This window comes from Anguilla rostrata, chromosome 6 (genome assembly GCF_018555375.3).
Source record: "Anguilla rostrata isolate EN2019 chromosome 6, ASM1855537v3, whole genome shotgun sequence".
Taxonomy (NCBI): Eukaryota; Metazoa; Chordata; class Actinopteri; order Anguilliformes; family Anguillidae; genus Anguilla; species Anguilla rostrata.
Window position 1 is genome coordinate 53,171,593 of NC_057938.1, and position 21,219 is coordinate 53,192,811.

A 21,219-nucleotide genomic window follows, 5' to 3' on the forward strand; every position below is an offset into this window, starting at 1 on the left:
CATGTAATTAAGCTGCAATTGCACAACACATTGCTATTATACTTCAGTACAGCTGGAGAGGGAACGAACATGCTTTTTGCCTGGGGTATTCCTTGTGTAAATATTATCCTGATGTGTGTGTGTGTGTCTGTGTGTGTGTGTGTGTGTGTGTGTGTGTGTGTGTGTGTGTGTGTGCGTGTGTGTGTGTGTGTGTGTGTGTGTGTGCGTGTGTGTGTGCCTGTGTGTGTGTGTTGTGTGTGTGTGTGTGTGTGTTGTGTGTGTGCGTGTGTGTGTGTGTGTGCCTGTGTGTCTGTATGTGTGTGTGTGTGTTGTGTGTGTGTGTGTGTGTTGTGTGTGTGTGTGTGTGTGCGTGCGTGTGTGTGTTGTGTGTGTGCGTGTGTGTGTGTGTTTGTGTGTGCGTGTGTGTGTTTGTGCGTGTGTGCGTGTGTGCTGTGGTGGTGTGTGTGTGGTGTGTGTGGTGCGCTGTGGTGTGTTTGGTGCGGCGTGCGTGCGTGTTGTGCGTGTCGGCGTGGTGTGTGTGTGTGTGTGTTTGTGTGTGCGTGTGTGTGTTTGTGCGTGTGCGTGTGTGTGCCTGTGTGTGTGTTTGTGCGTGTGTGCTTGCAGGTTAGTGCGGGATCGCCTCTGCCCAGAGAATACATCGATGAGGTAAGATGTCACCAAACATGTCACCCGTCTTGATTTATGTATGACCGGTACGTCTCTGGGACTTTTTTTTTTTTCCCTTCTTTAACTGGATGACAGGCCTTCCTGTGGGAAAACACAATAATTGGGGTGGAAAAAATTGGAAGAATTTCTCATGGAAAGGAAAACATTGCCCAGGTCATTGGTACGGCATGTGTGTTATGTTTTTGGGAACGGCTTATAACAGCACCACCAAGTTTTTTCCCCCCTCCACCCCCCCCTTCCCTCATAAATGTTCCAAATTAACTCTGGCAGCAAGCAAAAGAGCATTGTTGGCCTTGGAAATAGAGGCGAAAAGAGAAACGTCCCTCCATCATTTTCGGGCTTGCAGCGACGTAAAGACCGAACTTCCTCATACGTCGCCGTTCCGTGGTGCGTTTACACCTGTCGGTTCAGGAAGATACCTTTCCCCGCGGTCGCCTTCGATACTTTTTCGCACCGGGATTAGCAAAACGGAACATCCGAAGGTTTGTTTAAAACCTTTAATTTGGACCCGTTTCTCTGAATCTGAATGTTGGTTCCGATAAATTGATTACTTCCCGTTAATGTCTCTGTGACTCGAGCAGATTGTTCTTAATTGTACAGAACATTGAAACATCAGCCACAAAAGTTTATATTTCAGTCTAACTAAGGACAGTCCAGATTTTGTTACTTCAATATTCACAATAATTTCCTGGCACAGACCACTGTCAGTTTTCTTTTTTTATTTGTGTGAGTTTACAGTGAAGCATTTTCCCAAGGTTATCTATTTTTGCCCCTTCAACGCAAACCAACCAGCAGGCATAACTTGTGTGTCTGGCCAGCTTAGGTGGAAGATATTATTTGGGCTGTTTCTACTGTAAATAAGCTAAAAGCAGACAAGCCAAATTTGATCTTGTTTATTAAAAATGAATGCAGTACCTTCTTTCTTTCATTAGGTGGGGCTGTTGTGCCCAGACAAAAGCAAAAGGGGTGTGCAAGCGAGGATGGGCAAGGGGGGGGAGGAGGGCATGTGGGGGGCTAGTTTCTGTGTCACCCTGGACCCAGATGTCTCTGGGTTTTTTCGTTGCCTACAATCTTTCACTGAGCATCACTCTGGTAATTATTTGATTAACTGAGCAAATATAACCCCCCCGCCCTTCAGCCCCAGAGCCCCTCAGCAGTGACTGTATTTTACATCCCTGGCCTGGTTTAAATCACAGCTGCAAAGCAGGTTCAGCTGAGCAAATAATTAGATCGGTTTTAAGTTAATTGAGAGGGTCTGCAATGAAAACCAGAAGGACCAGTGCCCCCTCCCCCCCACCCCCCCACCCCACCACCACAATGACAACCTCATATGTAAAGCAGTCCTCCCTATATTATTTTTTTGGAGGTATTTTCTCCGGTTTAAATGAAAGAGCTCTCAAAATCACCCGTAGCTGTAGGTGTTGGAGGAGTGCTGTGGCACAGACGACACGAGCCAAGGCCTGTCTGTGCTGCAACCTGTCAGTGCTGTGGCCTGTCTGTGCTGAGGCCTGTCTGTGCTCCAGTCTGTCAGTGCTGCGGTCTGTCTGTGCTATAGCCCGATTGTGTTGCAGCCTGTCAGTCTCTGTGGCCTGTCTGTGCTGCGGTCTGTCTGTGCTCCGGCCTGTCAGTGCTGCGGTCTGTCAGTGCAGAGGTCTGTTTGTGTTGCTGCTTGTCAGTGCTGCGGCCCGTCTGTACACCAGTCTGTCTGTGCTGCGGCCTGTCTGTGCTGCGGCCCATCTGTACACCAGTCTGTCAGTGCTGCGGCCTGTCTGTGCCCGGCCCTGCTCCTCCTGTAATGTAATTACAGTCCCCTCTGTCATATGAGCGGAACACACGGGCCTTCTGTTATGTAAGCCTGTAATGACCAATAACGCCTCGACCAATCCCGATCGCCGAACCGGCATCCTTCCTCATCAGGATTTTTTCTACTATCATTTATTGATCCGTTTGTTTGTTATTTTTTTCCCCAGAACCTGAAGTTAGTGGAGGACGGCTGCAGCAACCTGAAGAAGCAGATCCAGATCGCCCATCTTTTCGGGGTTCCCGTGGTCGTGGCGCTGAACGTGTTTAAGTAAGGGTCCAGCGCTCGCTCGCGCGCTCACATGACCTTCTCTGCGCTCCCCCTGCGAAGGGTCCTAAACTTTACACCTCGCTTGGGTCAGAGAATGAACCCCGTCACTCGAGCTGCTGCTGTCGCGCGACTTGATTCTGTCCTCAGAGACCCCACCCCCCAATGGGAAGACCACGCCTTCATACTCTGAAGGAGAAACCGGGGGCGGTGGGGGTGCTAAGGGAAATCGGCATTTTATCCTCAAAGGTTGCAAGATTGAATCCCATTCGGGACGAACACTGACACTTGATGAACTCCTAATGTCCAGGTGTTTAAATGGAAGATTTGTCAAAATAAATACAAATATGAAAACAGAAAACAAATCAGGTTTCACAGGCACGAGTTAGGGAGGGGGTGATATGGTCTAAAAAATAATTTCACGTTATCTTGCTTTTAGCATGGCGTGTTTTTTTTAAAGCTGTGCTTTCTGTGAAATAAAAAACCTGTGTTGTTCCTTTGCCCGCACGCAGGACGGACACCGAGGCCGAGGTGGACCTGGTGTGCCGGATCGCTAAGGATTGTGGGGCGCAGGACGCGGTGGCGTGCCACCATTGGGCGCAGGGCGGCAGGGGCTCGGTGGAGCTGGCCAAGGCCGTTAAAAACGCCGCGCAGCAGCCGAGCCACTTCCAGTTCCTGTACGACCTGCAGGTGAGCGACAGGCGGTCAGGTCTCTCTCTCTCTCTCTCTCTCTCTCTCCTCTCTTCTTCTGTCTGTCTGTCTCAGGGCTGCCCAACCCTGTTCCTGGAGGTCTACTGTACCATCCTGTAGGTTTTAAATTTCCAACCCTAATTTGCCACACATGATTCTGCAAATTAGCAGCTCAGCGAGATCTCTAGCTGTTGAGTGAGGTGTGCTCTGTTAGGGTAGGCGTGAAAACCTACAGGATGGTAGACCTCCAGGAACAGGGTTGGGCAGCCCTGCTCTCTTTCTGCCTCTCTCGCACTCTATCCCTCTCCTTCTCATCTCTCTCTCTCTCTCTCTCTCTCTCTCTCTCTCTTTCCATTCAACCATACGTAGGGTCGTTGGCTTCTACGTGCAAACGTTTGTTGTCATATTCGTCCCGCAGAAATTCTCAAACTCCCAAACAGGCCGTACCAGAAACACGTCCATTAAGCCCAAACTCCACTAAGTATAGCCGCCTCAATTAATTAACTTTACTTTGGTGTTTCTATTTATTTATTTTTGTTCACTGCCTGTACAAGATCTACTGAAAATTCTGCATACAACCTTGAACTATTGCTAATTCCAGGTGAGGTACTTGATTGGCTGACAACAGTAGTTTTTGCACGACACACATCTCCCAAAGGTGCAATAAGCATATGGAAGAACAGCTAGTGCTGGTTCCAGGTGCAGTTAGCTCCGACCCCCCCCCCCAAATATCTGCAGTACAATTCGGCTCCTGACATTTCTCTCCCCAGAACACGGTCTCTATACTGCCCCGTCTGCATCTTTCGGGAGTGCCCCTGGCCGAAGACTGAGCACGCGCTTCTGTTTACGCTAAAGATGGCGGCTGTGGAAATTGCTCCGCGGGGCGGGGCGGGGGGGGGGGTAACGCGGCGATGTGAAATGACTCCCTGCGAGCGCGTTATGAGACTGTGAACGACGCCTCATTACCGTCCGTGTGCGTCGAGTCACGACAGGCCGCACCGCAGCCAGAACGCAAGCCCTGGCACGCTCCGATTCAGACTTTTTTTTGGCGCAGGTGTGTTTTCAGTGGGCGTGGCACTAACGATGATGTCACAATGACCAGTTCAATCCGATTGGCTGCATTGCATTTTTTTTTGTTGTCAGGGTTGTTGCATCAGTGTTCTTCGGTCTCCTCGTACACCCACTGTTGACCCGATTCGGGGGCAGTCAGGTGACTTCCTCCGTTGGTTTTGCAGACGTTGCATTTGCGCAGCGAAAGGCCTGCGTCCTGTAGGCTGCTTCATAAATACCCTAAAAATAGCCCGAAAGGCATCTTGCGGCCGCGGAGCAATTAGCCCGCGGCCGGAGGGGTCCGTATTATCGGAGGACCGAAATATTTGGGGAATGTGCCAAGGAGAGGTGCGAGGAGCCTCGTAGCGTGTCTGGTGACCCCCCCCGTCCAATGCGCACCACCTCGAGCCGTTTGGACAAACTCCTTTTGAACCACGGCAAATTTACCCGTGTTCTCTGCTACCCCTGACGCACAGACGGTCCCAGAATGACACTTTTAACGTTCTGTTAGCTTGTCTGTGGACAGGAGAGGTCCACTAATACAGAACCTCAGTCAGTAAAAAGGCCACTTCATTTAAAAGTGTAAGTCTATTGCGTAATACAGTTGTCTAAAACTGTGTTTAACCCCCAGTGCTCGCCTGAAGAAGGCCCATGTCAGAGAAAGCTTTCATTTTGTCTGTTCTGCGTCATTGAGGAACAACGTCATCATCTGTGTCACGAATGCAACTGAAATTCTTTGACGTTTGTATTTTGCACGTTTCGGGGAAAAAAAAAACGCTCACCAACGCAACAGCGGTCAAGGAAACGGCACACGGTTCCGCTCAAAGTTCCTCGCCACACCGACACCGAAACTCGCCCGTCAAGTTTTAGCGATCGATTTGCTCCCGTCTATTCTGCGGTTACGATTCTGGAAACCTTGGTCCAGGAAAGAAGGGAAGAGGGGAAAAAAACAACGTCAGCTGGTTTCAGTTACCCAGCTTGTGAGTTGTGACTTTCATTATCTGATCCCATTAGTGTGGCTTCAGGGAGCCTGTGGACCTGCACCATCCTGCCAGTATTTTCCCCGGTAACTTTATTGGATTAAAATTTACTCGTTTGCTTGATTTTGTCCTCAGATATAACCCGCCCACCCCACACAGACATACAGCGCAGAACCACCGAAAAGCGTAAAAAATGTTTGAAAAGTTTATAAAGTTTTTTTTTATCCTCCAGTTGTGTCGTCGTTCTCACGCGTCATAGGATGAGGCACGCTAGGAAGCGTCTCCAGCCAGTTCTCTTTTACTGAAGACATTTACCGACTCGTTCATCGAAAAGGCCACGGGTTCAGTCATTCTCGCGCGTGTTGGAGCACTTAATGCTGATAAAACTCACATATTTCACGTGTTTTACACTTTAGATGAAATGAGGTTTCTTGACACTACGGTCACTTTTTTTTAGTTGTGGGCTGTTTTTCAAAGTTAGTCCCGCACACAACACACAAACAAACGCAACTCTGACAGATAATCTCACATTTGTTGCAATCAACACAGCTCATATCAGTTTCTTCTAAAATATATATTTTTTAAAAGAAGTATTTCCTACAGAATTTAAGAGCTGGGGCACAGATCCAGTTGAAACCGGAAACATAAATGACACGCTATGGTGAAAGACGCTCTTATTATCCAAGAATGACACGCTTATTTCTCCCCCAGATGCCCATTGTGGAGAAGATACGCACCATCGCGCAGAAGGTCTACGGAGCTGAAGACATCGAGCTGTCCCCTGAGGCTGAAGCCAAGATCGCCTACTTCAATGAGCAAGTACGACACTACCTCTACCTGTAACCCGTACCTCTACCTGTACCTGTAACCTGTACCTCTACCTGTACCTGTACCTATACCTGTAACCTGTACCGCTACCTGTACTTGTATCCTGTACCTCTACCTGTACCTGTACCTCCACCTGTAACCTGTTCCTGTACCTCTACCTGTTCCTGTACCTATACCTGTAACCGCTACCTGTACTTGTATCCTGTACCTCTACCTGTACCTGTTCCTGTAACCTGTACCTCTATCTGTAACCTGTTTCTTGTAACCTCTACCTGTACATTTTCCTGTAACCTGTACCTCTATCTGTAACCTGTTTCTTGTAACCTCTACCTGTCCCCACCTGTTCCAGGGGTTCAGCACTCTGCCCATCTGCATGGCGAAGACGCACCTGTCCCTCTCTCACATGCCGGACAAAAAGGGCGTGCCCACCGGCTTCGTCCTGCCCATCCGGGACGTGCGCGCCAGCATCGGGGCGGGGTTCATCTACCCCCTGGTCGGGACGGTGAGTGACCCCACTGCAGTCGGCAAGGAAATTACGAAGCTTCTGATATTTTTGGTTTTTTAAAAAATTATTCTCTTAACTCGCCGTATGTAGTTGATGCATAAAGGTTATATAGCAGAGGGCGGGGGGGAACTGCCTAAACACTCAAGGAGTGATTTATTAGTGCTTATTTCTGCATTAAAATATGAAAAAAATTGCTGTTTGATAAAAAGTGGAACTACTTAATGTGCAGATAATGGGTTTGTGATTTGAGTGCTTGTTGAGTGTAAGGTTATCTTGCTCTGGTTCACTCTGGCCAAGCCTGAGAAGATGGGGTCAGTTCAGGACAAGAGCCAAGCACTAATAGTCAAAATGATATATGCGTGATTTAAACAAGACATATTGTCTATATAAAAGCCCATATAGCATGCCAAGGGACAGGAACATTCCACGGCAAAAGCGTAGAACGTTTTTATGCAGCGAGTTTGATATACATGGCAGATATAGATGGTATATGTATACGTGTACGCGTTTATTTATGTTTTATCACCTTGTCTTTCATTAGACACACATTCTGTATTTATTAACTCCGCAAGCCCCTGTAAATATTTGATTAATGTTTGTTCAGGTTGCAACAAAAACACGTTTCAAAGGCCGGCGGGATTTTGCGCGTACGCGATAAAGGCGACGGCGTTATCAAAATGTTTTCCCTGACTTTATGAAGCTGACCCCTGGCTTTGGTCCATGTGGTTTCACTGTGGGTGGGGGTCTGGTGGAGGTGGGGGGGTGGGGGGGGGTGTAAAATCTGGCTTCAATTTGTGCTGCCGGTGTGGTTTTCATTAAGGGGATCCGCTCGCCCTGTGCTGTCTGTGGCCTCGGCTGCATTGTCTCCTATCCCGTCCCCACCCCGCCCCGTCCCGTCCCGCTCCGCCCTGCCCCGTCACCACCTCCACCCCAAAATGCCTGGGATCCACACACTTTTTTAAAATTTTACTCCCCGGGAATTCCGAAGCAAATACTCAAGAACTCCTCGACACTCTGTGTGGGTGTGTCTCCTTTTCTTAAATGATTAACGTTGTGACTTCACAAATATGTGATGAGAATGTTCTTAACTGAACATTCTAATGCTGATGTAACAATCGCTGCTGGTAATTGAAAGCAGTGGAGTTCTAGAACACCGACTTAGAATTTTGTGTAAAAAATGTTTTTCTTTAAAAACATTCCAAAGAAACCTACTCTCTAAAGGGTTAATAAAACCGTAATGGCAAAGCCCAGTCTGAATGAGATGCATACAGCAAAAGTATATTTCTCCTCAGAAATCATGCATAAAAGCCAGGAGAAGCGATGGATCCCAGTGCGTCGGGTATCGCTGTGCGAGCTCTTTGATTTGATTTACACACAGAGGCGCACGCGCTTACAATAAGCAGGACGCCGGGGAGAGAGAGAGAGAGAGAGAGACAGCGTTAGCGATAAAAGCGCCCGAGCGCTTCTGTAATCAGCGACCCCTGGGTGCTTCCTCAGTGGTGGCATCCTCGTGTTTAATGCCCGGTGCCGAGTGTGGGGGGGAGGGGGGGCAACAGGAAAGGCTGCTGATAGGACAGCCGACTCGCTGGCTCTGGCCTCTGTCTCCGACCGTCCGCCCAAACCGTACAGATTGAGCAGCTTCCCTTCATTACATCCGGCGCATTTCCACAGCTGGATATCTTCAGGTTGGGTACCTTTGCTCACGGGTACAATGGCAGTGTCCCAACTGGGATTTGAACCTGCAACCTCGGTTTAATGAGGCTGGATTGGTTTAGTGAGCTGGCTTCTGATTGGTCGTATCCCATGACATCGTTGAAACGTCTGAATGAGAATAACGCCTTCAGAGACCAGTTAGCCCAGACCTTTATCCCACCCTTGAACTCAGTAGAGTAGAATAGGGTAGACTGAAATAGAGAAAAGTAGATTTGGGTAAAGTAGAGGTAAATAGACATCAAAGTAAAGTAGACTGGGGTAGTGTAGCCTGGAGTAGATTAGACGGATGCAAATTTAGGCAGTTGTGTACCCCGCTGTGGGGATACCGCCTTTAGCCACCGCTGACGCAATCAGGGTGTAAGCATAAAACCGTGGGGGGGGGGGTTCGCTACTCTGAAATTCCAGCGCTATCACAGGACGTTCCAGAAGCTTTATCCTAACGGGTCACGCACGGCCACACCCACCAGCGCTAGGAAGCGTGACGCGTGCAGAGAAGCATCCGAGGAGCGCGCGAGCCCGTGCCGTGTGACTCACGCACACGAAGGAGGCTCTCGAGAGCATGAAGGGGGACGCGAGGGAAGTCCTGTCACTTCCTGTGTGGAGGAGGGGAGGCGGAGGGGGGGGGTGGGGGCACGCTGTTATCACCCCGAGGCGATCGGTTTCTTCGCACGGCGCTGAACCCTGCTCACAGTGGGGGGGGGGAGGGAGGTGACGGGGCTTGGGGGGAGGTGAGGGAAGGAAGCACTTCCTGTGGAAGCGGTTTCCTGGATTTCGCGGGACTGGCCCCGGGGTCCCGGAGGCTCTAGTGCCGGGACTGTGGCGTCTGCCCCCCCCCCTCCCAACCCCACCCCCGACCCCCCCCCCCCATCATGAGGCCCGTTTTTTAACAGCCTCGCCCAACCCTTTCATCTCAGGTAGCCCGAAGTGAGTTTGCACGTTCATAACTCCAGGGGAGCGGTGAGGGGGGGGGGGCCTTTGAACTCGCGGCTCGCAAAGGTGGGTTTAGGGTTCAGCCAGCAGGGACCGACAGGTCCTCTCAAATATAGTCCCTGGACCAGGTTTATAGAAGTACTACTACTAATATGTATTCCATATGACTGACAAATATGATTTATTTCATTTTTATTGGCTGTTCAAAATGTGCTTTTGACTTTTCACTACACGCTGAGCAGGACTGTAGCCTTTATGAGGAAGTGGATGAAGTTTGCAGAAATGTAGGGAGCAAAGTAGTTTTGTCACATTTTTTACTTGGGAGTTACTATTCAGAGTTAATGGCTAACTGCTGCATAGCCATGTAATGTCCTGCAATTATGTGTCACATGAATCAGGAAACAAAAACCAGAAACATATTTTTCTTTTTTTTTTAACAAAACATTGATCTTATGACCTTGAGTGTTCTGCTTGGAGGATTGTTTAAATAATTATTAGTAAATGGACAGTTATGTCTAATGTACGTCCACATGTCATGGGCATCCTGTCTTGTATTTGTGTTGCCATGGTAACCTGGGGTGCCAGAGAGGTTTTTTTTTGTTCCATCCCAACCCCTAACCACATAGTAGGATTAATTATCAGGCTTAATGAGCACAGGTAAACAGGTGCTTGAGGTACTCAGAATTTCACTTTTCAGATTCTTAACCGTTTAAGGTGTGAGGTCACAATGTTCTTAACTGAACATTCTAATTCTGATGTAACAATCACTACTGGTGACTGAAAGCGATGGAGTTCTAGAACACTGACTTGGAATGTTGGAAAAGCATTCCAAAACTACTCTTCAGATGGTTAACATTCAGACTCCTAACACTGCGATCAATCTCAGATGAAAAGAAAAACAGAAAGACAGAACAGAAACAAAGCTTCTGTTACTGGTCCCAGGTTGCCTACCCCTGCGGTAGGAGATGGCGATCCGTGTTTACAGTATTTTTCCCTCCATGCGAGGGAGCGAGGATTTATTCTCACACACACCTCATCACTAAGGTAATGTGAAACAACATTTTAGACAGGTACTGGGCAGTTATATGCATACGCTGTGAAGCACAGCAGCTGTTCTGGGATTACTGACGCAGCGCGGTATAAAGAAAATAACCTTGACAAACGTTTATTCAGAAACCCGTGTTGGCTAGGTATTAGTTACGCCGCGCAGTTACAGTAGTCAGGTCTAATTTCGGAACTGTCGAGGTGTCAGCCGCCCCATACTGGGACAGAAGGCCAGGTGTGAAAAAGGGACCGCGGGGGATTTTTGGCAGACTCAGGTGGTCCCAGATGTGGACTGCCAGGCTTCTGTACTCCTTTGCGCCGGTGTGCTTTAACCCACTGAAGAGTAGGGTTTATGGAATGTTTTTTTTAAAATTCTAAATCCAAGTGTTCTAGAACTCTGTTGCTTTCAGCAGTTACCAGCAGTGATTGTTACATCAGCGTTAGAATGTTCAGATAAGAATATTTGTGATGTCACAAGGGTTAAGTGCCCTGTGCAAACAGGCTGGATACTGGCCTTCACCTTCCCCGTCGCTGACTGCTATTGTTGGCAGTGTATTGGCTCTGTTTTCATAGCCTGTTTACCTCAGGGTGTATCAGTGCAAAAAGGCAAATGAGCTGGGGCAGTCTTTCAGAGGGGAGGAGAGGGTGGTTGTGGGATGGGCGGGGTTGTTGTTCGAGGGGGTACAAGGCCAGGCTTTTAATTAGCACGGACGTGGTCATTATCCCAGCCTTGTGTCAGTGTGACCTCTGGGTCGAGCCAAACCACACACCCCCAACCCCCCCCCCCCCACCCACCTGCAGGTGGATGCTGGCTCTACACCAAGGCTCGGGGGGGGGGCCGGAGATGGGCAGGGTTTTAAGACGGGATGATGACATCGTCCAAAAATGTTTGAGGGGGCGGGTAGGGGGGGGGGGTGTGGGTGGGGAAGAGGGGGGGATCAGTGAAAACAATGGGCGGCAGTTGCATCAGATCTGAGAGTCTGTCTCCCGCCCCTTCATCCCCACCGCTCACCCGCTCAGCTGCAATGCTTCCACTATTCCCCGAGTTCCGCGAACCGCTCCGGAATGCCGTCATTTCCCGGCGTCCCTGAGTGGGACCGGGCGCCGGGTCGGGGGTTCGCGCGCTTCCTCTTTTTTTCCCCGCGTAAAGGGCTTGGATCGCGGAAGTTCAAAGCGGGGAGTCGCGGGCAGCTACTGTACGAAAACGCTCTCGCCCGAACGATTCAGAGGCTGTTCTTCACACTCTTCAGTCACCTTTGTGTCCTGCTACAGCCCAAGCACCACAGCCTGCGCTGAACACATTTAAACTGCTCAAAGCGTAGTCGTTCTGAATGTGCGTGGGAAGACGCCCCTACATACAACCAAAGATCACCCTGTTCAGTAAAGACAGAATCCTATGACCACACAGAACCTGCTTTGCGGATGCAGTTAAACAGAACTGTTTTTGTTTTTCTTCGAATAATAGGAAAGCGGAGGTGGAGATGTTCTGTGGAACTCAGTATAAACTAACTTCAGTTCAGCAGAAGCGGCGATAAGCTGAGCTGATTCGGACTCTGTCGGACTACCGAGCCTCTTCAGACAGCCGTTACAGTGCCGTAGAACTCCGCATTGTCCCCTCTTTGTGTCGGGAGTTCCGAGGACAATGGGGCATTGTCTTCAGAATAATGGAGAGTTCCTTGGCAGAGACGGGGGTCTCCCAGTTTAGCCTCAGAGCCTTCCGGTAGTAACACGTTTCGCCATCACCCCAGTGAGAGTGACCGGCCGTCTTTACGGCAGATAATAGAAAGTCTATTGTTACAATTTTCACAGACGTCTTTTCTTTTTTTAAATTCTGGAACAGCACCCGATAGCCACACAAAGCTATTTATATGAAGTGCACAGACCTGCGTTTCCTTTGCACTAAACATATTAGCGTGATCTATGATGCAAAAGTCCTACCGCAGCACATGCTCTTGGTACATTCCTGTAAGGAATTGACCCTCAAATTAGGTCATGAGGACCCCTAAATCACTCGATGTACTTACTTCGTTTCATAAGTCACCTGGGTTACCCTAAATCTGGGGTACGCGCCCCTTGTCCTGCAGTGTGTTGTTGGGGGATCTGCGGTGACGGAACAAAGGTGCAAGTTGGTTCCTTTTTTATAATTTTACCCTTTAGTCTTTTAGACAGCTAAACTCATGGAGATAACATGATTCAGTGGCACAAGTGCATGTTGGGAACTGTAGTTCTGTGACCTGCTATGCGAACTAATGAGGAACCAGGTCCGGTTCCATTAGCCAATGAGATAAAGGCAGCATAAGAAAGTGAAATAAAGACTGCCAAGAGCTATATTCAGGAATTGTGTTCACTGCTTCTTAGTGCAAATCTACCATGCTGCCATTGCAAGGCACAGAACCTTCAAAAGACCTTCACTCTGCATGAGGAGGCCCCTGCCAAGTTTTGTTTGTGTGGGGGGAAAAAAATGTCTCAGTTAATCCTCTGAAGAGTAGCTTTTTTTTTTTTAAATGTTTTTTTTAAATTCTGAGTCGGTGTTCTAGAACTCCACTGCTTTGCGTTACCAGCAGTGACTGTGACATCAGCATTAGAATGTTCAGCTACGAGCATTCTAATCACATATTTGTGACCTCAAGCCTTAAAGAGTTAATTGCCCGTTGCATTACCCGTCATTTCGCAAAAAAGCACACACACACAACTCGGCGAAAAAAAAGCCAGGCAGGCCCATCGGCGTGATTAACCGAGAGCGTCTGAGTCCTGCCGCCTCTGGCGAGTCCAGCCGTTTGGTGGCTCGTGTTGTTTTTCATTAGGCAGTGGAACCCGCTGCTGGCCCCTCGAGGCTATGGGGTCGTTTCCGATTGGTGGGTTTTATTGAAACCTCGTGAGGGGAGGAGAACACTTCCACTCCTTTTTCCAAAGGCTAACGGGTCCTCAGGATTCCTCGGCGTGTTTCGCGGAGGGCGAGGTGCGCAGTCCGTCACCCTCGGGGCAAAGGATCCTCGACTTTGCCCTCCAGAGGCCCGCCAGAAAATAAAAGGTTTTTTTTTTTAATGTAATACAAGCGCTTTGAATGACAAAACCAAAATATTTTTGGAGAAACATTATTTTATTTTTACTGAATGCCCCTTATAAGAATACGTGTTTTTTTTTTATTTTAATTTTAACATTAGAGACTAATGTCCCCTACAGGGGACAAAATGAATTGCTGGGTTTTGAGGAGGTTAAAATGGAGAAATTACATGTGTTCCCCTCTTCCTTCCCAGAAAGGGTGGGGATGTGAGCTCGTGCCACAGAGAATACAGTGTAGACAGCATATCAGTGTAGTATTGATTTATTGTCACTGACGAAACTATAGCATAATAATGTTTGCCGACAGAGCTGTGCTTAGATGCAGTACACAATGCGTGAAGTGCGTATAGTTATTAATGACTTCTTTTTTTTTTAAAGACTAATTTTGTTGCTGCTATGCCTGCCTGTTCAGACTGCATACTAGGCACAACCCATTGGAATGTAGCGGGGTGGGCAGGGCATTAGCATGGGGTCCCAGAACACAGGAAAGGGGGCATCTTTGATTAGGGGCGTTTCTGATTGGGTTCCTGGAACCCGGGGGGAAACAGGAAATCCTCTCCCACCAAAGGTGGCCTCCCGATAGTCAAGGAGGCGAAAGCGTGCGCGTTCCAGGAGGGGGAGGTGGGGGGGGGTGTTCCGAAACGCGGCTCGGGGGGTTCGTAGGCCGCCTCCACACTCTGACGATGAGATCAGTGCCCCAGTCCGTAACCCCCCCCATCCCCCCCCCCCGAGACGGTTCGACATGCTCGCTGCCCCGCCACGACCTGACCAGCAGGGAAATGGCGGGAAAAAGGCCCTAGAGTGGGCCAGCCGTGTGTCTGCGGTGATGTCATACCCCCGAGAGAGTAGAGGCCAGGTCTTCAGCGTTCGCTGATCTCGCCTCTCTCTTTCTCTGTCTCTCTGCGTCTCTCTCTCTCTCAGTCATTCGTGAGACTCCAGGTACATCGATTTTCATAATATTCATAACTCCGTAACCAAGGTTTTGACACGAAAAAGCTCTCCTGTGTCTAGAGTGCCTCAGAGCAGGCAGAACGCAAGGCACAGCATGTCGTCATGGTGACATGGTGTCAGACAGATAGCCTGTGCTAGCATGCTAATGAAACTGATCCTCACTTAAAACCAGATGGGAGAAGGCCTATTAATTTCCTCTGGGTAAAGAGTAACAAAAACAAACCAAAAGAAAACTTTGGACCTCTTGGTGCATAACGATAACGGTTGGGACTTAAACCTTTGGCCGAAATGTTTTAAAAAAAAATTATTTCCAATGTGTTTACATCATTATAGGAATTCATCATTATAGGAATAGATCTTAGCTAATGTCAGTTTATAAGAAGGCCAATTACTGTTTCAAAGGTGCACAGGCTCCAGTGGCTCAATAACTAAAGCACTGGTTCGAGTTTAACAGACTGTTGGTTGCAGCAGTCGGCTAATTAGTTGCAGACCAAAGCCACAGATGACAGGAGTGTTGCTACTTTTTCCTGTCTTCTTCCGTTTAAGACATGTGCTTATTTGCCTTTTATTGACAGCGAGCGACTTCCTCAGACAGGAAATTGGCAGGTTATTTCTCTCCTCCTCCATCCGAAACATTCCTTTTTTCTTTCTCTTCCTCTCTCAAAAGCGTCTCGTAAATGCCGTTGAGAACCAGCGGGAGAGAGGCACGCGGAGAATTCACAGTTAGCTGCGGCTAGGCTTCGAAAGCCGCGGTAAAACAACGGGGGAAAGGTTTCGGTGTGAGCAGCGAGCTTCGCGAGGCTAGGACGATTCAGGCGTCTCTGTCAGCAGAAAATCGGTTTGCTCGGTTATACATCTGCGCGACCCCGCCCACTCCACACTGCGTGCCTCCTCGACCCCGAACAAGTACATCATAACCGTAACGCAACAGAAATAATGCGCAGTGGAATATTACCGCGGGGGTCTCGTGTCAGCGTCTTACTTCACCCCCAGATTTACGACTGCTGAAATACGTCTTCTTTTAAACGAGCTGCATCGTCTGTCTCTATTTCCGTTACAGAAACCTTGGAGCGGTCTCTCTCTTACATTACTGCTGCTAACAGTTCAAAGATTAATCGCCAACTGAGCCAACCGTTTTTAATCTGTAGGTTACATTTTACCAGAAATTATGTATTTGTAGTTTTGGTTGTTCTTTATTGAAGTTTTGTTGGACATTGGGCCATTTCATGTTCCTTCATTCCTTTGAAAGAATTATTCAACATTTTAGTTGTTTCTTCTTCATGACTTCACAGGTTGTTTATTGTATTCACCATATTATTCCAACTGTCACTGCCAGCTTCACTGTGCTTTTTTTTTTTTTTGATGACACTAGTAGTTCATTTTTAGTGAAAACATGCAAATGTAAGAGAGGTAGGTGTTCGCTACACAGGCGGTTAGGAGTGCTGTGCTCCTGTCAGGGGTAGCAAATGACCTCAGGAACCCCCACCCCAAACTTTTCATACCTCTGCCTTCTCTTTTATACCTCCCCTCATTTCCCCCCCTTCCTTTGTCCTGTTCTTTTTGTTTAAAAACTGCAATTATTTTTTATTCATCCCCAATTCATAACGGCAGCTGAATTTCAAAGCTCATCGCATTTTCTTGGCAATTCACTGACCATGTTTATCCAGTGAAGCCCCCATTTATAGTCCCCCTCTAAGCACAAAATTCAATATGCTGCACCCTCAGAATCTCTCATATCATAATTTTGTTTACTTATTACATTTATTTGAGCAGATACCGCACACAGCTTCCATACGGTTTGGAAGAGGACTCATTTCCATCTGTAGTGCCTAGGCACTGGTCCAGCTTCACATTTCACAAAGGAAGCATTATAGATGCACACAACATACTGCAAGCATTATCGCAAATTTAATAAATTACAAAGGAATTCAGTGATTACAGGGATGGATTTTCTCATCTTTTTCCATGATTCAAGTTTTGTTTTAAAAAACTGGTGTGACTAATGCATTCTGACTAATTCTGACTGATGTCCTGTTCCACCACAGGGCCTGAGTTTCGATGGTTTTGTTGCCTTAAAAAGTTTGTTTCTGTCACAGACATTTGTTTTTTTGTTGTTGCTGATTCTGCTTGCTCTCAGACAAATGAGCAGTCGTAAATTTGGCACGAGTTTTCAGTCGACGGGTTTATTAACGTGAGGTTTGTACGGCTCCCAGGTCTGAGTTCTCTGCAAATTCTTTGAGCAGAAAAGGAACATTGAAAATTGGCTTCGACAGAAAGAAAGAAAGAGGGAACGGCCTGGCCCGGCCGGGTTGTTTACCGTTCTCGTGATTATCTCGTTCCTGTTCACATGGCCCACTTTAATCTCTAAATTTCATTAAGGTAATTTGTCTAGCTCGCTCCGGAACAACATTTGACCGGTCAGTTGATTTTAATTTTGCTGTATGTGAGGATATTCTCTCTCTGTTTCTTTGCCAATTCGCTATTTAACGAACCGACTCACCATCCTAAGTGCGGGAAAAGGCCTGTCTTGGCGCCAGGCTGGCTTGCAAAGTCAGCGCAGCGTTAGGTTTAGTTCTGTTATGTTCCGTTCCTTCGTGTTGTTACATTTTGTCACAGCCAATCCTGGTTCCTCTCTCTCCTGTCCTTCCTGTCCATTCGTTTCTCATCCCTCTCTGTTCCATCCTTCCCCATTCTGTCCATAAAGCACCTCTCCCTAATGGAGTATGGGTGATGGCTGTGAGATAAAGCTTAATGTTATTACAAACATGTGCACACACACACACACACACATGCACACACACACAATCCCTACAATGAAAGACTTTTGCTGTGGTTTGTGTAACAGTGTGTGTGTTTTTTTGGCCATTTTATTATTCATTTTTAAAATCATCAGTTCATGTTTTCTTGGCCCTGATTGGCTAGCAAGCCTTGCCTTTTATTTATTTTTATTTTTTTTGAGTGACACGAGACCCTTAGCTTCAGCGATGCACCACCAACAGAACCGGTTCCCTCCGGCTTTGGCCTGGGCGTAGGCCCAGCCTGTGAGGCCGTGTTCCAGTGCTGTGCAGTTATTAGCACAATCTCTGTTAGTCTGACTACAGGAGCGCAACTGTCGGCTATGCTCTGCTCCGTGAAGGTCCTTTTAACTCCCCAACCCCTGCTCCTCGCCCCCCTCGCGGTGCCGCCGCCAGCGCCAAATCTGCCCAACATCGCCTCGCTCGTCTGACCTGGCTGTGCCTGCGCCACAGGCCTTGCGTTGGCGGTATTTCGTGTACGTCGTCGGGCGGGTCCGGCGGGCGGTGTTCCGCCTGTCACATGTCCTGGATGATGAGAGATATTTGGGGCTCGTTTTACTACGGGATAGCGTATAGAGAGACAGGAAGAACGAGGGAGGGAGCGAGAGAGAGGGGGAGAGACGCAGCTCACGACGAGCGTGAGGATGGTGCTCTGCGGGGGGGGGACACACCCCACGGGACGCACCCTACGAGAGCGTTATTGAAAACCATAAGTCAGCGTGTCGCCATCTTGTCACGTCAACACATTTGGCGGTCTGCATGTCACACACGCGCAGCTTCGCACACGGAATTTCAATGTCCGTCTCGCACAGCGCACGCTAAGCAGCATCACCTGATCACGTCCCACGCCTTTGATGCGTCTCTCAGCGTTCTCAGACGTGGGATGTAATTGGATGAAATTGGCTTTAATTCTAGTGATCCACTGAAAATGAAAAGATGGGCAGTGTTTAATATCTCCTACCAGGGAGGGTTTGAGTCTTGCCTTGGTTGAATGAATGGGGCCGTCTGTTAATACGCTTCGCTTATGAACCCTAAAATGTCCTACTGAACAATGTGGGGGTCTCCTCTTAATAAATGAATGGTTTTTGCTTGTTTTGGGTGTCAGGCCCTACCTTGTAATTGGAAGGAATTAATTGTTGTCAAAATATCTAGATGATACTGTTTCACCTTCACTAACAGACATACTGGTACGGAAATTGTGATTTTTCTTCATAAAAGGTTTCTAAGTTTCATCAGTATTCATGACAGGGACAGTGTGTTGCATCTGGAGACCATTTACAGAAATAAATTGTTAAAGGGAAAAGAATTTAACATTATACACCAATAACCCATGAATTTATAATATAACTGTTCCCTATGGGAAAACTCTGCACGGAAAAATCTTAATAAAACACTTATGATAGTTTCATTAATCCTGTCAGAGTTGAAGTCATTCAGCGTTTCCCCACGCAGGATTTTCTGGAGGGAAATAAGCAGTCCGTTTACATGTCACTGTATGAAAGCATAACTTGTGGTTAAATTGTAAACCCAGTTAATTTGTGCATAAATATTTACATTCTCAGTCAACACCCCTGTCATTACACAAGACACAATGCTTCTGTGCCAGGTTTCATGTTTTACACCGGCTTTGGCTCGAAAGTACAGGCACTTGCGCAAATAGTACAAGCATTTTACGTATTTTAATAACGCTCTGTTATTACAGAAATGTTTAGGATTGTAAATTATGTTTGGATTAACAGTTGGAAAAAAAGAAACTCACTGAATTGCTTCCTGAAACGTGGAGATGGGCTTACCCCTGACTAGTGTTGCTACAGACTTGTTTTAACCCATTGAGTAGAGTAGATTTTTTTCAGACTTTTCATTGCTTTAGTAGTGATTGTTGCATCAGCATTAGAATGCTCAGTTAAGAACATTCTAATGACATATCTGTGATCTCACACCTTTAAGTGATTCTCCCTTATAGTTGTGTATCATTAAAGGGACGGCATTGTGAGGTTTTACGTTTGGTTTTGGACGCCTTTTGAAGATTTAAAGGCGTCCAAAAAAATCAGTAAAATTTAAGGGCCAAGGAATGCAAAGGTATCTTTCTGCCAGTGGAATGCTCCTAATTCTTCCAGCTGTTTACTTTTCAAACCCGAAGTGTCTCCGTTCATCGTTGCATGCAACCTGAGGACTAGCCTCAGGATGTTCAGAGTGTTCCACTGTTGTTATGGTTATTGGATTTATTTTTAATACCAAACATTTTTGGACGTCTATATTTGCTTACGTGGATGTTCAGATTGCCGTCATTTATGTTGTTATGGTTAGTGGCTTCACTCTTAAGATTTTTAAAGTGATACATCGATTCTACATATTATTATTATTATTACTATTATTATTATTATGACGACTTTACACCCTGTGGCAAGTTCTCTTTTTCCCTTTTTTGTACCGGTGGAATTGTGTTTTTCTACAGCCTTTCCACAGGAAGTCCTGGTCATGTGAGATTTTCACGGACAGTTTGGAAAGCCCGGCCCAGTTTTTATTCTCCCACGCGGGGAACCGGGACCTGCGGACACCGGCGCGGTCTGTCAGACACGGCCCGCCGGCTCGCTGGGTCCTCTGGTTTTTTAGGCTGTCGAAACGGCCCTCGCGCGGGACAACGGGGTGAAGGTCGGCCCATTTTTCGGCTAGGCCGAGCGGGAAGAGCAACGCTCGGCCCGCAATGGAGGTCCTCTTATGTAATGGCGCCGTTGAGGCCGCCCAAGGCACAGCGAGTTCTCCCTTCGACGCCGCCGTCCTAACCGAATTTTCAGCCCGTTTGCCGTATTTGCTATCGACGGAGTCAGGTTCTCGTTTATTTTATTTCCTAATTTCATCATTCCGTTTAAAATGACTGAAAATCACATTTCTCGGTGGGCTGGCGTCAGCAGACAGTGTTAGGCACGGCTAATGGAGTGGATTTTTTTTAAATCGGGCTAATGGCTTCCACCAAAGAATAACGTAAGTAACCTTAAGGCCCAAATTCTGAGGTACCGCATGCATTTGGTTACATTTCCATTTTAGGCATTTAGTGGCCGCTAACTGTACCAGAGGTATACAGAGCTCATGTTCTTATGGCATAAGGATCTTTGATTAAGTCCTTTCCAGTGAAGTTGAGCTTCATCCTTTTCAATGATTCATTTTTCCTGGGTTCGTTATAGCCTCAGTTTGCTGTGGTCTGGTCTGCCATGTTGGGCTCATTTGCATCGGGACCAGTATCAGATACTCCGATGAATGTCCATACAAATTTAATGAGGAGTTCGCACTCAGACACGACCTGTACTTGGGCAGTTGATCACAGCAAAGGAGCTTCACGTCCAAAATGACGTTACTGGAATGACGTAAAATCCCACGGCAGTAAATTACATTTGGCACTAAGTAACATTTCGAGTCGCTTGAAGTTTCACATTCTCAGCATATTCTGTCCAAGCCGAGCTGTGTGTGGCAATTAAGCATCGCAGAGAAGAAAAGTGAAGTTACTCTTGATCTTAATCTTGCCGTTAACACGACTGATTGAGTGATTGAATGATTGGCTGATTGGTTGATTGAGTGAGTGATTGATTGGCTGATTGATTGATTGACAGGGTAACTGAAGCTCTCTCTCTCTCTCTCTCTCTCTCTCTTTCAGATGAGTACTATGCCAGGCCTGCCCACCCGGCCCTGCTTTTATGACATCGACCTGGACCCTGACACAGAGGAGATCACTGGGCTCTTCTGAGAGGACCCCCCCTCCCCTCCACATTGCTATAGTTACGCAGGTAAGGAGCCCTAATCACTGCCTGTATGAAAATCAGCCCCAGATCCTGATCCTGACGCAAACACTTCCAACAATGTTTTTTTCCCCCACCAGAGACAGCACGTGTCAGTTCACACACACATTTTTTGTTGATTATCATTGGGTTTTAATGATCTCTT

General features: G+C 47.5%; 1 protein-coding gene and 1 long non-coding RNA gene across 4 annotated transcripts in view; one reads left to right on the plus strand and one right to left on the minus strand.

The window, feature by feature from the left end:
* Positions 1-21,219, plus strand: part of LOC135257613 (monofunctional C1-tetrahydrofolate synthase, mitochondrial-like) — a 52,704-nt gene that overhangs the window by 28,872 nt on the left and 2,613 nt on the right. The window contains exons 11-16 of the mRNA XM_064340516.1: positions 604-645; positions 2,637-2,737; positions 3,247-3,424; positions 6,166-6,273; positions 6,632-6,784; positions 20,933-21,062. Coding sequence (XP_064196586.1) covers positions 604-645; positions 2,637-2,737; positions 3,247-3,424; positions 6,166-6,273; positions 6,632-6,784; positions 20,933-21,022 — 672 coding nt within the window. The 3' untranslated portion in view covers positions 21,023-21,062. The remainder of the gene's footprint in view (positions 1-603; positions 646-2,636; positions 2,738-3,246; positions 3,425-6,165; positions 6,274-6,631; positions 6,785-20,932; positions 21,063-21,219) is intronic.
* LOC135257614 (uncharacterized) overlaps positions 1-21,219 on the minus strand; it is a 48,457-nt gene that overhangs the window by 5,792 nt on the left and 21,446 nt on the right. The window lies entirely within an intron of this gene.